The sequence below is a fragment of the Amyelois transitella genome, chromosome 16 (genome assembly GCF_032362555.1).
Source record: "Amyelois transitella isolate CPQ chromosome 16, ilAmyTran1.1, whole genome shotgun sequence".
NCBI classification, from domain to species: domain Eukaryota; kingdom Metazoa; phylum Arthropoda; class Insecta; order Lepidoptera; family Pyralidae; genus Amyelois; species Amyelois transitella.
Window position 1 is genome coordinate 6,314,642 of NC_083519.1, and position 12,615 is coordinate 6,327,256.

A 12,615-nucleotide genomic window follows, 5' to 3' on the forward strand; every position below is an offset into this window, starting at 1 on the left:
TTCAAATTCGTTGAAGAAAGCATCAGAGTAGCAGTTTAAATTCTATAATACACGGTGGTGGAAAAATACATACCCAACGGCTTATGTTCTGCCAGCCAAGTGTACAGCAGCGCCTCGTGGCGCACGGTGTCCAGTGTGGGCACCACCACGTCGGGCGCGGCCACCTTGTGGGTCTCCACCTCGATCTGCGGCACTTTGGCAGACCACGGCACCCATTCGCCGGTTATTGACACCTTCACAAATAAATTTGGTGTAATAACAGAAAGTAATAACAATAATAATAAGGATGGCTTTTCTCCTTTTTTTACGCGGTTCATAAATTACATAACAAGGAACCAAATAAATATTCGACGCAAAATCGTCCAATGCATGCATCAGAAAGAAGATTTCTATGTCTTTCAAAAATATGTGAGAAAGAAATTTAATAATCATATAGTCAAAATATATTTCGGTGTAGAAAGTGATCTGTCCCTGAAAATTCACACGTGTCTCACCTCAAAGTCAATGATGTGTTGATTCGCCCCGCAGTTAGGTAAAGGCATGGTACTGGCAGACCTTATGAAATCGCCCAGTTCGTTACGGTCCTGAAACAAGACATTGAGTGAATATTTTGCAAAACCTTTTTTTATTAAACCATTTAATTGCTGTGTAAAGGCACTTTATAGGCTTGTATATTTGTTTTTAAAGTTCCAGTTCTTGGATACAGACACTTTGAAAAAATGTCTCAATATCCCAACGTTTATCCACAAATATAAGGTGTCAGTAAAATTTGAAATAATACATTATTTGTCGGTAATTAAGGTAATACAGAAGTTAGAGAAGTTAGGGATGTTAAAGTTTTAGAGCAGTCTATAGTCAAAACATCATTTCGTTGGTATTTACCTTCAATTTGGCGTCACCAGCAAACGACCATAGCAGTGAATATACAAGCCATTTGGGCACGTACGCCTCCAGCTGCTCGTTGGTTATGGGGAAGTCCGGGTGTTGGCGGTTGTATGCCAGGATGTTCCTAAAAGTAATACATATTTAATAAGCTTTTGAATATATTGACATGTGAATGAGTCAATAAATAAGAATAATGATTGAAATTATAACTTAATAATAGACAAAAAACAACACTGGACAGGCCAGTATGAGAAACAAATCATCGAAATATGAAATTGGATAATACTTGTACGACTTTTGACCTAGAACCTGTAAAAATGCATCAGGGGATTTTTTTACGAATGTTAAAGGCAATTTGTATTATCTTCTTACTCATTCTAGATTTGTGGAGTGGAGTGGTAGAAAGAGAGAGAAGACATGTTGCATTTCAATGCTAAAAGACTTCTTACCTCACGCCGCGATTCAACATAGAGTGCAGCGAGGACAAGGCTCTGTGCCTCGTGAAGTCCATGATATGATCGAGGCTCGCCGCACGTTCAAGACATTTCACCACTAAGCCGTCGCCAAAGAATAGGGGCTGGAGTATCGCAGCTACGTCGCGTTGAGTCTACGAGAAACAATTTTAAATATAAATATGTAGAAGAAAACTGAATTAAGTATTTATTGCTTTTGTAGAAATCTCTGATAAAAGCAAGAACTGTGAAAACACCTTTAAAATGGTACCGTACAGTGTACACAAAATCGCCATGGCGGATTGGTGCCGAGCAGACAGTAAAAAAACAAATTCCCTTAAATTCTGTTCAAAGAGACGCCTGAGGTTTTTCAACAGATGCAAACGCAATAGTGAATGTGCCACGTCGAGATAATATAAAATGAAAAACTTACTTGTAAAGCTGGCGACAAAATATTCTCGACGGCATTTTGATCGCCACCCGCGCTCGGGGCAGCCATTACGATGCTGAATGAGTCTTCGTCTCCGTCTTCGAGCGGGATGTTTCTCAATCTATGATAAAACAAAATAAAAAATTTAACCCATGTTCTTTAAAAAAATTTGGTCAAATCATTTTACAGCATATAAAGTATTATTAGCATTCTGTTTTACCGGACTTGCGAGTAAAAAAATATGTACCTATGTATGAGAATACAGCGAAACGTAAAGCAACTGATGAGAGAGATAGAGAATCATTGGATCTTTTTTTACCTCAACGCAATAGTTACCTCATGAGATAATTCTCGAAAATCATCTCCGTAGTGAGCACATCCTGTGAGAACCAGACCATACCGCAACGCGATACTGTAGCCAGGGTTGCGTACTTCAAATCTTGAACCTGAGGAAGAAATGTTTTTAATTATGTGTTTAAACAATTATCGTCGTAAAGCTCATTTTAGCAAACTTGAGCTTATTGTAGGGAAAGGTTTCGTTGCTTTACACTGAGTTCAAGTTATTATCATTATTGCTATTCACGAAAGCCACGAATAAATAACTGTTTATCATATTTATATATGATTTGAATGTGGTTTATAACAAATACTTGCTAATATCTAGCAAGAGTTTGAGTTGGTATTAGTAAATTTCGAATACAAACGGCTTAGCTCTTACCTCAAACATTACCCGCACGTTAGGCGGCAACGATAATCGCTCGCCATTGGGCAAAGTCAGTAGTTTGTTGTCGTCTAGCACCGAGTTTAAGTTCTCCACCCACTCGGGGTCCACGTCTCCGTCGAAAATGATCCATTGCCGCTTGTTGATCTCACCGCGGACGTTGTCGATTATTTTCCTAGATTAGAACAGAAAGAGAGAATTACATATGAGCGCTGATTTATATTAGGTTCTAGTCAATTATTGAACAAAAACAGGCTTTTGTTAGCGGTTTCTCACCAAAGGCACCTAAAAATCCCTCTTTTGCGAACGACTGTCTACTTTATATTTATTTACATGCCACATTTTTTAATAGTGTTTTAGGTGCTTTGAAAGAGAAGAAAGTGGTATTGCAAAATATATTCACATTATTATAATTTTTCTAAAACCTTAATCTATTGATAACTAAACTTAACTTTTATTAATCACTCACAAACTCATTGTTGCTTACCTCAAAATATGTGTGAAGAGACCATCAGTCCATTCCCGAGTGTTGGGGTCTAGAACACCGTATAGCGTTTCCTTTGACATTGCCTTCGGGTCGATCACGTGAGCAACTCCTTCTACGCCCTCGTATCTATGGAATATAATTATGGTTCACTATCTATCATAAAGACAAGTTTAATTTCAATTTTAATGAGGATTACAAAATCGTGAAAGGACAAAAAGGTGATCAAAGTTTAGACAAAGTTGATGTCTACCATTTAAAGGTCATATTTTCAACCCAAACCTAGAAAAGCTATAGAACGCGCTTTTCCCAAAATCCTTGTAAACAATTCAAAAATTATATTGGAAATCGCCGTTCGATGAAATTAAAATATCAGACCTCCACAAACCCGAATCTTGACAAAGGCCATCCTACTTACTATAGGTACAGTGGAAAATGTACCTTTCCAAAGCCTTGAGAAGTACGCGCCATGCCGTAGACTTCCCGCTGCCGGACGGGCCCACCATCATCAGACCATGGTTTAGTTTGCAGATCTGGTATAGCTGAAGGACCTACATACACAAAACGAATTAGTAGAATAATATATTCAATGAGTAAGGCCAGAGAAAACTATTGGTTTATGGAAACGTTTGGTTCTTTTAAGCCACAAAAAAAGAAATTGAGCGAAAAATAATCGCTTTTATATATAAGAAAAGTATATAAGATTTTCCAAAATAATTACCTAACTTGATACATGTTTTATACTTTTATGTTTAATTGCACCTTAACAATAGGTGGACTTTATACCATACGGAATTTCCCGACAGTCGAAATTGAGATTTTGCATAAACGGTAAAGTTTCTGATATTGTGATAAGTTGCAGGAGAGTCACATAGAAATATAGATTACATAAAACGTAGATAGTGTATTTGTTATAGGTGATAATGATAATGTACAAAATGGGGATAAAATGGTTTGTGATCAATAGTGTACAAGTTACCCACACAGAGAAAACAGGATCAGCTGGAAAGAAAACAACGTGAAGAGGCTACAAACAAATGAACACTACAGTAGTAAATGTTGCGGTCACATGTAACGACTTGCTGTTTCTATTCTTCCTACATTCAATCTATTCCTATCCTTATCTTGCTCTTTTGAGGCGTCTCTATCTTCCTACCCTCATCTTACTATATGTGAAACAGGAACATTACAATATCCAAATTTAGATGTGCATATTTTTAATCAAAACAAATGGTGCTGATTTAGTTTAACAACGACTTGCACACAAGTTGGAAATAAAATATATCAACTAGCCATATAAAAATAAATTTTCATGCAATTGTAATCTCGCGAGAACGTTTAAAAAAAATTCTTTTTCGTATAGTGTTCTTAATTGTGGGACAATACAACAACAAACATTACATGCAACCAATAGAACAAGTGATCGCCACGCCACAGTGAGAGGTCGGCGGAAGGGCTCGGGGTCACTGACCTTCTCTATCCACGTGCTGTGCTGCGCCCGCGACGCCGCGCTGCGCCTCTACGTGCCGTTAGCGGGTTAGCATGGAAACGCATACGCATTCACACTCACGTACTACCGTATGGTAACGATAACGTAACGCGTTTCGATTGCACTTTTTTGGAACGCGCCATAATTAGGAGTTTCATTAAAATTTTGAAAAAGTAATGTAATTTTGATAGTTGGACGTATGCACATGTAACATTGGCGAATAAAAAAAAATGTCTTTGTTACGTATCACTTACATCATATATATTTAGTAAGATGGTTTATTGTATTTCCGAGCAATGAAAAAAAGGTCATGTTTTATTTCAACTGAAAATAGAAGTGCAATCGAAACACTAAAATGATAAAGCATTATGTTAATTTTTATGATTATATCGAATGAAAACTATAGGTTAATATGATTCAATATAAAAAATATAAATATATATTTTTTACAAATTACGATTTTCATAGTATATCTTATCATACACCTTCACCTTTATGGTTAGGATGGATTCTTATGATCAATGTAGTGCTGGATATCATAACTGACTGTGCAGTACATCAATTAAATTTAAGTTTATATTATTTGCGACATTCCAGTTTAAACATTATTAGTTTATCTGTCACCGACTAGCTGTTATCCTTATCTATGATAATGATTATCCGAATAGTTCTAAAAGCGGTATGTCTTTATTATCATACCTTGTCCATCCAAGTGGAGCCTTGCTCATCCCCTTCTCCACAAACGAGGAATTCTTCAGCGCAAACCGCACGGATTTCGTTCTTTAAACCTATACATATAAAACGAAGTAAATAACAAACGCCAAATTCAAGTATTAATAGTGCATTCTGTTTCCAACTAGATGTTATGCTAACAGTGTACAGTCGGCCACGTAGAAAGTATATGTTTCTCGGTCGACCACTGTACCACCTAGCAGATGCCTCGACTTCAAGGGTGAAATAAAATTAGAAAACTTTTGAAATTTGTTGCATATCCTGAGTCTGTTTTACAGAAGTTTCGCATGTGGTTTTCCAAACAGTTTAATATGTGAATAAACAAAACTAACTAACCAGTCATCTCAGCGCGAGTGTACCCCACATTTGGGAACACATCGTTTAGCAGCGAGAAGAGAAGCGGAATGTCTTCCGCCACCAATTTCGGGACCATAGTCTCACACACGGACTGAATCAATATATCTTGTTCCGGAAGCGACTCCGCAATGGACGCTTCGTCTGGCACTTCTGTACCACGCTCGATCAAATTCTCCTACAAAACAAGTATAAATTTTAATACGCAGTCAATCGGTATTTGTAGCTGTTGTATTCGTAAGCTAATCAACTTACAGGACTGCTATATCTGTTACGCTGGTAGTTGGAAAAGAGAAAAATACATGAAAAACATAATCCAAATGCCAGATAAGAAAATAAAAGGCACAATTTACCTGTCTTAAATCATCTACCAGTCATCTTTATTAGTTTCTATCATATATATACATCGCAACTGTAAATTTCTGTGCAATAAAGATATTGCAAACAAACAATTTTTTTTTGTAGTTACATCGAACAAATAATTTAATTCAAACTACTGATAATCTCAATTTCAAAGAACGAATTACTTGAAAAATAATAACTATGATATTCATAGTCTTTAATGCATAAGTAAATAGCCGGAAGTTATCGATTCATACCTTGATTTTCTGTATGCGATCTCGTTTGACGTTACCAGCCGACACCAAAACAGATTTGAGCGCTCGGAGTCCAAAGTCGTAGTGGGATTGATTCGATAGTTGTTCGTCACAAAGTCTGTGATCAAGAAAAAAGGGATACGTTTTATTAGGTTAAAAAACTTCAACATGTACATTAATATTCTTAAGGGTGTCAGGTAGATAACGACAGTAAAAACGACAAATCTTTTGACGCCTTGCATGGAACATTGTGATGATGTGACAAAAACTACCGCAGTCCAACAAGATAACGAAAGAAAAAGGTTCCAATCTTTAGGTGAAATACAACACAAAGTTCTCTGCTTAATTTCGGGTGGGGTCGTTTGTTTTTTAATTTGCGATACTTACTTGAAGAAAGGCACGATCTTGCAGGCCAGTTTCTCAGCAGTCCTAAATCCTTGGCTGAACAGCATAACCTCAGCAATGAGCTGTCTATCTGGCGTGGTCATGGCCAAGCTTCGGAACAGCTTCTTTAGGTTATCGGGCAGGTTGGAGCGGCCCGCGTACCCAGGGTTCATGGTGATGAAGATAGCCATGTCTTGGGAGACGCGAACTTGCTTGCCGACCAATTCCACGGTGATGGATTTACCTAAATAATAAAACCTGTCAGTTTTGTCTCAGATTCAAAAATAACTACTAAAATTTACACACTTTTTCAATTACTTAGGATAGGTAAGATCGTTGATAAAATTTAAAAACAACTCGCTGATAAAATTCATGCATAGCTTAGCTTTACATGAAAAAATCAACATTAAATTATTTTCAAAGGCTTTGAGGAATGCCTCTTACTTTTCTTACACCCTTCAATTGGGGTAAAGGTTAAAAGGACTTACATTAATTGCTTTTTCAATATTACCGGTAGTGTTATCTCCTTCCTGGTGGCTCTTGAGCGCCTCTTGTATAGTCTGAACTTGCTGGGACACGGCCGACAACATTCGCTCCTCCAAACGATTGAACTCGTCGAAGCAACCCCAAGCACCTACCTATTATAAAACAAAATAGTGTATCACTGGTTTACATATCACGAAATAAGGTAAGTACTATGTAGAAGGTAAAACTGAACAGGTTGACCGTTGGACATAATCTCCACCGGGTGGCCGTGATGGAAATCCCATTAGAAGTTGCGAGGCAGTTCAGATTGTATGTTGAACAAGATGAATTACTACATTTTTTTATTTATTTAGTCAGCAAATCGTAACATACCTGGCAAAGACCAACAAAGATACGGCCCATGGCTTGGAAGTCGAAAGTCTCGTCGCAGTTGAACACCAACACGAAGCGGCCCAATTGGTTACCCAGGGCTTTCACAGACTCCGTTTTGCCCGTTCCGGCGGGACCTAAGAAAAACGAGAAGTGTTGAAAAAAATAGTTAAATTACTACCAAGGAATTTAATTTATTTACCAGTTTCATCAATTCTCAAGATATTCAATGTACTGAATTTCAGTTTAAACGAAAAATTAAAAAAAAAAAATTTACTTGCAGCCGTTTTTATCTCGCAAAAAACTATGGCTATTTCTTTTTTTATTATGCTGTGTAAATCTATAAATAAAACTATATATATTATATAGCTTTAAGATCGTTACAAGTTTTTTTTTACCAAACGGAGAGCCTCCAAGCCTGGCCTCCAAAGCCTGTGTCATGGTGAGATAGCAGCGGTCCGTCAGCGGAGTCTGCACCAGGCGATCCTGCACACCCAGGTACTCGAAGCCGTACAAGAATTTGGCGTTTGCCATGTGGATTGTAAGTTGTTGCAGTACCTTTACGGAGAGAAAAGAATACCATGGTTATTTGTTTGGATGTCAATTTTCCGACCGTGAAATGCGCTTTGCGCTTTTTAAACACATATCTCAATAGGATAAAACACAAAACCCTGACTTGTTTCTATAGAAAATTACTATCAACAGGCACATACAACCTATTGCTAGGCATAATAAATACTCCTTCTGTCTACGCCAACTCTAATCTGGGCCATTGCAATCCATTTTTTGTACAGATCATCGGCTTTCGGTGTAAATTGTAACTTACGTCGTTATTCCTGGGATCGAAGTAGAATCTCATCTCGCAGAGCCACTCGAACGACCTCGGGCTGTTCACGTCGGACGCGATGAGACGGCGCGTCACCGTGCGCTTGTGTACGAACTCGTTGATCTGCGGATGATAATTGGAAATAAGTGAACGAAAATAACATATTTTTGTCATCATTATCGTCCTCCTGGAAAGTCAACTGGGAGAAGTCCTTTTTGACGCATTCAGAACATCACAGTATTTAGCGATATTTTAGCGCCTTCGTGAATAAAAAAATATATATTTTGCTAACGACCAGTTCTGTACAGCTGATAAATTATATGTTGTCGATATAATTTATCAGCTGTTTAGAAGACAGAAAGTACTTACTAACGAATCAAACTCATACTAAATTAAGCTGGCGGGCAAACATTCAACATACCAAATGTTCTAATTTCCTCCTCCTCAGCGGCGGTTGTTCCTGCAGCACGGAGTCCGCCAAGATATTCAGCATGTTCTCAACGTGGGCCAGTACTCGCTTGAGTCCATCCCCACCACCGCTGGTGAGCGCTGCTTCCACGTCTTCCGACCAAAGAATCTGCGCCGCTAGAACTACGATTTGTGCCTGGAGAAAGAAAGAAGATATATAAAGGTTTATAATAACAGCATTCTTTGAATTTTAACTGCTGCAAAGCAATAGCTTTTCGGGATTTGCATTATTAGTGAATATTTTAGTTAAACTGTTTTGAAGTTTCTTAGAAAGAATATCAGCAACTTTACAGTTCGACCAACTCACTTGATACTTGTCGCACCAATCAATAAACTTCTGTGGGTCGACATTTCCATCCTTGAACTGTTTCACATCGCCCACGGCGTCTTTGAGGCGACACGCCAAAGTAACTCGCATCTCGCGTTCAACCATAGACAGCCACGAGTTGATCTTCGGGTTCTCTATGGTTGAAACTGGTGACATGAAGTACACCTGAAAAAAAAAATTTTTTTTTTTTAAAACGTTACTCTTTTTATCTCTTCATTATACACTTGCTGTCTCTATCGTGCTGTTGTTAGTCCATAAAGTTCGTTTCTGACCATTACCGACTATTTTACTCCCTTTCACTGGTTCCACTACCTGAATGAATTATCTATAAGTGGATAAATCAAGAACACTGTTTAGGAAACGTTACCTATTCAGCAACACGGCACAATATTACTTCTTACTAACCTGTAAGTCATCCCATATTATAAATAAAGAGTTTCATTATGACATTTGATGTATTATCTGATTACATACCTCTTCCCCCTCCCTAGAAGCTATGCCATTGATAACGGTATTATCCTCGTTGAGTATGATGGCGGCGACGCCCGCGAACATCTTCTTGAAGTGCTTCTGCAGGCGAGCGATGTTCTTGCTGTTGCCAATAATCTCTAGTAGGTCTTCGTCGCCCACGAAATAGAATCTGATGGATAAAAAATAGTTTTCACAAAATCGATATTCGACATTGGTTGAAACCGTAACTTTGTATAAATTAAAATAGAGAAATATCTCTTTAGATTATGCCTCTTTTAAATTTATACAGAATAACATGTAAAACATCATCGAACTCGCAGGATACATAGCTAAGTCTTGTTCTACGATTACGATACGCAGAACATTTGTTATTTCGTTTTTGTCATAACTCAATACATACAAGGTTCTATTTATTGTAGTGTCGTGAAATTTTAAACTTGTCTTTACTGTTTGAAAGTAATATTGTCATAGGCATACCTTTATTACCCACAATCTATACAATGCACAAATAAACGTACCTTGGGAAACTGCTCCTCTCCCGCTCCAAGTACTCGCCAAGCGCCTTCTGTATTTTGCCGAGCAAGTCAGCAAGGCGTTCCAGCGACCTTTGCACTCCAGGAATATTCAACACGTCCATCACCATCGGGGACTTGCTCACTTTCTTCATCAGCCCAAGGAATTCAGAACTGAAATTAAACATATGCAACGTGAAAAAAAAATCCTGCATAAAAGTAATTTATTAAGGTTTCAATTGGCAGAGAAAACTGGGGGTTTCTCGCCATTGACCAATGAGAAATCTTGATAAATAAAGTTTTCTCATGCTAAAGTTATCCGACGGATCATCAAAGCACAAAACTATAACGCTCTGTCACTTCGCTCTTGAGAGAATGGTCGTTGTTATATTAAGCCGGATGTATCTCTCCCTGTTAGTGGACTGTTTGGCGGCGTAATACGCTATTTCCTTACAAAGAATAATATTAAAATTGCTTAAAAATACATTACCTTATGCTCTGGAACCGGCTAGTTTCCACTGGTAATAAAGTCTTGATATCGGCTGATCCACTGAAGATGCCTTCCAAGTAAACCCAACGGCGTTGCACGTCGATCCATACGTCGAACAATGCGTTGATACGATTGAGTTTTTCCTCCCATGTGAGAGCTTCTTCTTCGAACACCTTCAGAATAAACAAATAATGTAACGACTTATTTAAGCGTTTTCGACGAATGTTTTGTTCATAACAGAGCAATGGTTCCTTTCAATCTCGTCCCATTTCCGCTTTTGTAGACAGATAGACACTAACTATTCAACAAAATAGTTGATAAAAGTTGATGAGTTGATCTTAAGATCACCTCTTCTTCCTATCTACCAATCCATTTATGTACGTTCAAATCGTATTTATTATTAATCTTATTACAGACGCTTTTAAATGACACTGACAGAAAGTTTCTATCCTATTTCGCCGGAAACCAGACCTTTACGTGTACGTAATAATCCTTTTTTGATTTTTTTGCACAATGATTTTGTAAATTACAAATGAATTGAGGAAATATATACCTACCTTATAATACGGCGAAAGTTTCATAGCGGCAACGCTGTTGATATGCTCCTTGACTTTGTTGAACAGGTCGTCCCAGCCGCGGATGATCTTGCATTTGTTCTGGTAGTTTATCAGGTCCAGTTCGTAGCTTTGCCAAGACTCACGAACCTAGAAAAAGAGTGTATTAAAACTTTAAAACACTTCACTGTCAGAATAAAGTTGACAATTGTGATTTTGCTAACACTGTCAAAAATTCTAAGCACTTAACTAGGTCCAACGCAATCAAATTTAAGTTTCATATTCTCTCACCTGCTTCAAGAATTCCTCCAGCGCCATCTCTCCTTGAGCTACAGAAACTACATCTTTCACAGTATGCTCGTTGTGGAGCAAATCAGCATCCCATACTTGTCCCAGAGTGAGTTCGGACAGCGACCAATCCACTTTAAGAGCGCGGCAAAGTTGGCGCCAGTGACGCTCTTTCAGTGCGTCGGATTTCAACTCGACGATCAACATGTTCACCTATAAAAGATGAATGAATGATGAAGATGGTGTGAATTCTTAAAATATAAATGTTTTTGAAAACCCGTTGGGGTTACTTTAGGGATAGGAAGAGGAAAGTCCTTACAATCGCACTATCGCAAAATATCATGCGAAAACTGGCACATTCAGGCAACTGAACCACCGGGAGCCACGATCCGAGATGGTTGGGGTTCCCCCTCATAACGGCGTGTCAAACAAGCGTTGTTCGCCTACCTACCTAACTTTCACATTCTTGGATCGTGGTCATAAATGGACCCGAGGCTGAACGAAACCGGGACAAGCGCCAAGAAAATGATCTGGCTTATAAACTGTGATAATTACCTTTGTGTAAGATTGCAGCAGCTTGCGGACATACTCGTAGCTGTCATACATACGGAGACGAGCGGGCAGCTCCTTCAGCTCATTCAACATGGCTTCCAATTGTTGCCTGGAAATACAAGAAAACGTTTTTATTTCTTTTCCTAGTAGCAATATAACAATGTAAATGACACAATTTTCTTCTGATATTGGACCTGAATTGACGACAAACACGTAGCTTTTTAAACTTTACAAAGAAAGTTTCGTAGTGGTTTCTCGGCCTTTAGAACAATGTATGAGAGAGAGTTAGTTATAATGAAGTGTTTAGGTCGAAAAAAATTCACCTCAGTTTTCTAGGCTGCACCGAGAGCCAAGGTTTCTCCCTGATATCATCAATTTGAGTCCAGATCTTGCTGAGAGAGGACCACACGCCGCGCAAGTCTTGCAGCTCTTCCAAGGCAACTGTCATGCGTTCGTTATTCACTGAAGTGCCTGTAATAATAAAATGAAATTATTAATTGCACGAGACAGCGATGTCACTTACAGTGTAAACTGAGGGACATCCGTCAACATTTGATGATAAAAATCTTATGAAGACTTAGTCGGCGAGAAGTCCCTAGCTTTTTATCGTCATCTCTCTGTCCAAAGTTCGTGAAAACGATAGTGCGATCCTACAGAAATCCTAAGTTTGATTCCAAATGCGCAAAGGTTTCTGCTTGTTTCCCAATGTACACACAAACATATAGTCACGTCCATATCCCTTGC

General features: G+C 38.3%; 1 protein-coding gene across 3 annotated transcripts in view; it reads right to left on the reverse strand.

The window, feature by feature from the left end:
• The window catches only part of LOC106129619 (dynein heavy chain, cytoplasmic), a 49,065-nt gene that overhangs the window by 22,831 nt on the left and 13,619 nt on the right, over nt 1–12,615 (reverse strand). For 2 of the 3 annotated variants that reach the window (XM_060948554.1, XM_060948555.1), the window contains exons 28-54: nt 12,195–12,342; nt 11,875–11,980; nt 11,323–11,532; nt 11,035–11,181; nt 10,478–10,650; nt 9,994–10,161; nt 9,479–9,644; nt 8,984–9,169; nt 8,630–8,812; nt 8,209–8,331; nt 7,781–7,940; nt 7,386–7,519; nt 7,039–7,165; nt 6,531–6,771; nt 6,147–6,261; nt 5,530–5,725; nt 5,161–5,249; nt 4,444–4,491; nt 3,414–3,523; nt 2,976–3,101; nt 2,486–2,663; nt 2,104–2,213; nt 1,771–1,888; nt 1,335–1,492; nt 883–1,009; nt 495–584; nt 74–233 (exon numbers count right to left, since the gene is read on the reverse strand). In XM_060948554.1, coding sequence (XP_060804537.1) covers nt 74–233; nt 495–584; nt 883–1,009; nt 1,335–1,492; nt 1,771–1,888; nt 2,104–2,213; nt 2,486–2,663; nt 2,976–3,101; nt 3,414–3,523; nt 4,444–4,491; nt 5,161–5,249; nt 5,530–5,725; nt 6,147–6,261; nt 6,531–6,771; nt 7,039–7,165; nt 7,386–7,519; nt 7,781–7,940; nt 8,209–8,331; nt 8,630–8,812; nt 8,984–9,169; nt 9,479–9,644; nt 9,994–10,161; nt 10,478–10,650; nt 11,035–11,181; nt 11,323–11,532; nt 11,875–11,980; nt 12,195–12,342 — 3,897 coding nt within the window. The remainder of the gene's footprint in view (nt 1–73; nt 234–494; nt 585–882; nt 1,010–1,334; nt 1,493–1,770; nt 1,889–2,103; nt 2,214–2,485; nt 2,664–2,975; nt 3,102–3,413; nt 3,524–4,443; nt 4,492–5,160; nt 5,250–5,529; nt 5,726–6,146; nt 6,262–6,530; nt 6,772–7,038; nt 7,166–7,385; nt 7,520–7,780; nt 7,941–8,208; nt 8,332–8,629; nt 8,813–8,983; nt 9,170–9,478; nt 9,645–9,993; nt 10,162–10,477; nt 10,651–11,034; nt 11,182–11,322; nt 11,533–11,874; nt 11,981–12,194; nt 12,343–12,615) is intronic. The other variant, XM_060948556.1, reaches the window with a different exon arrangement.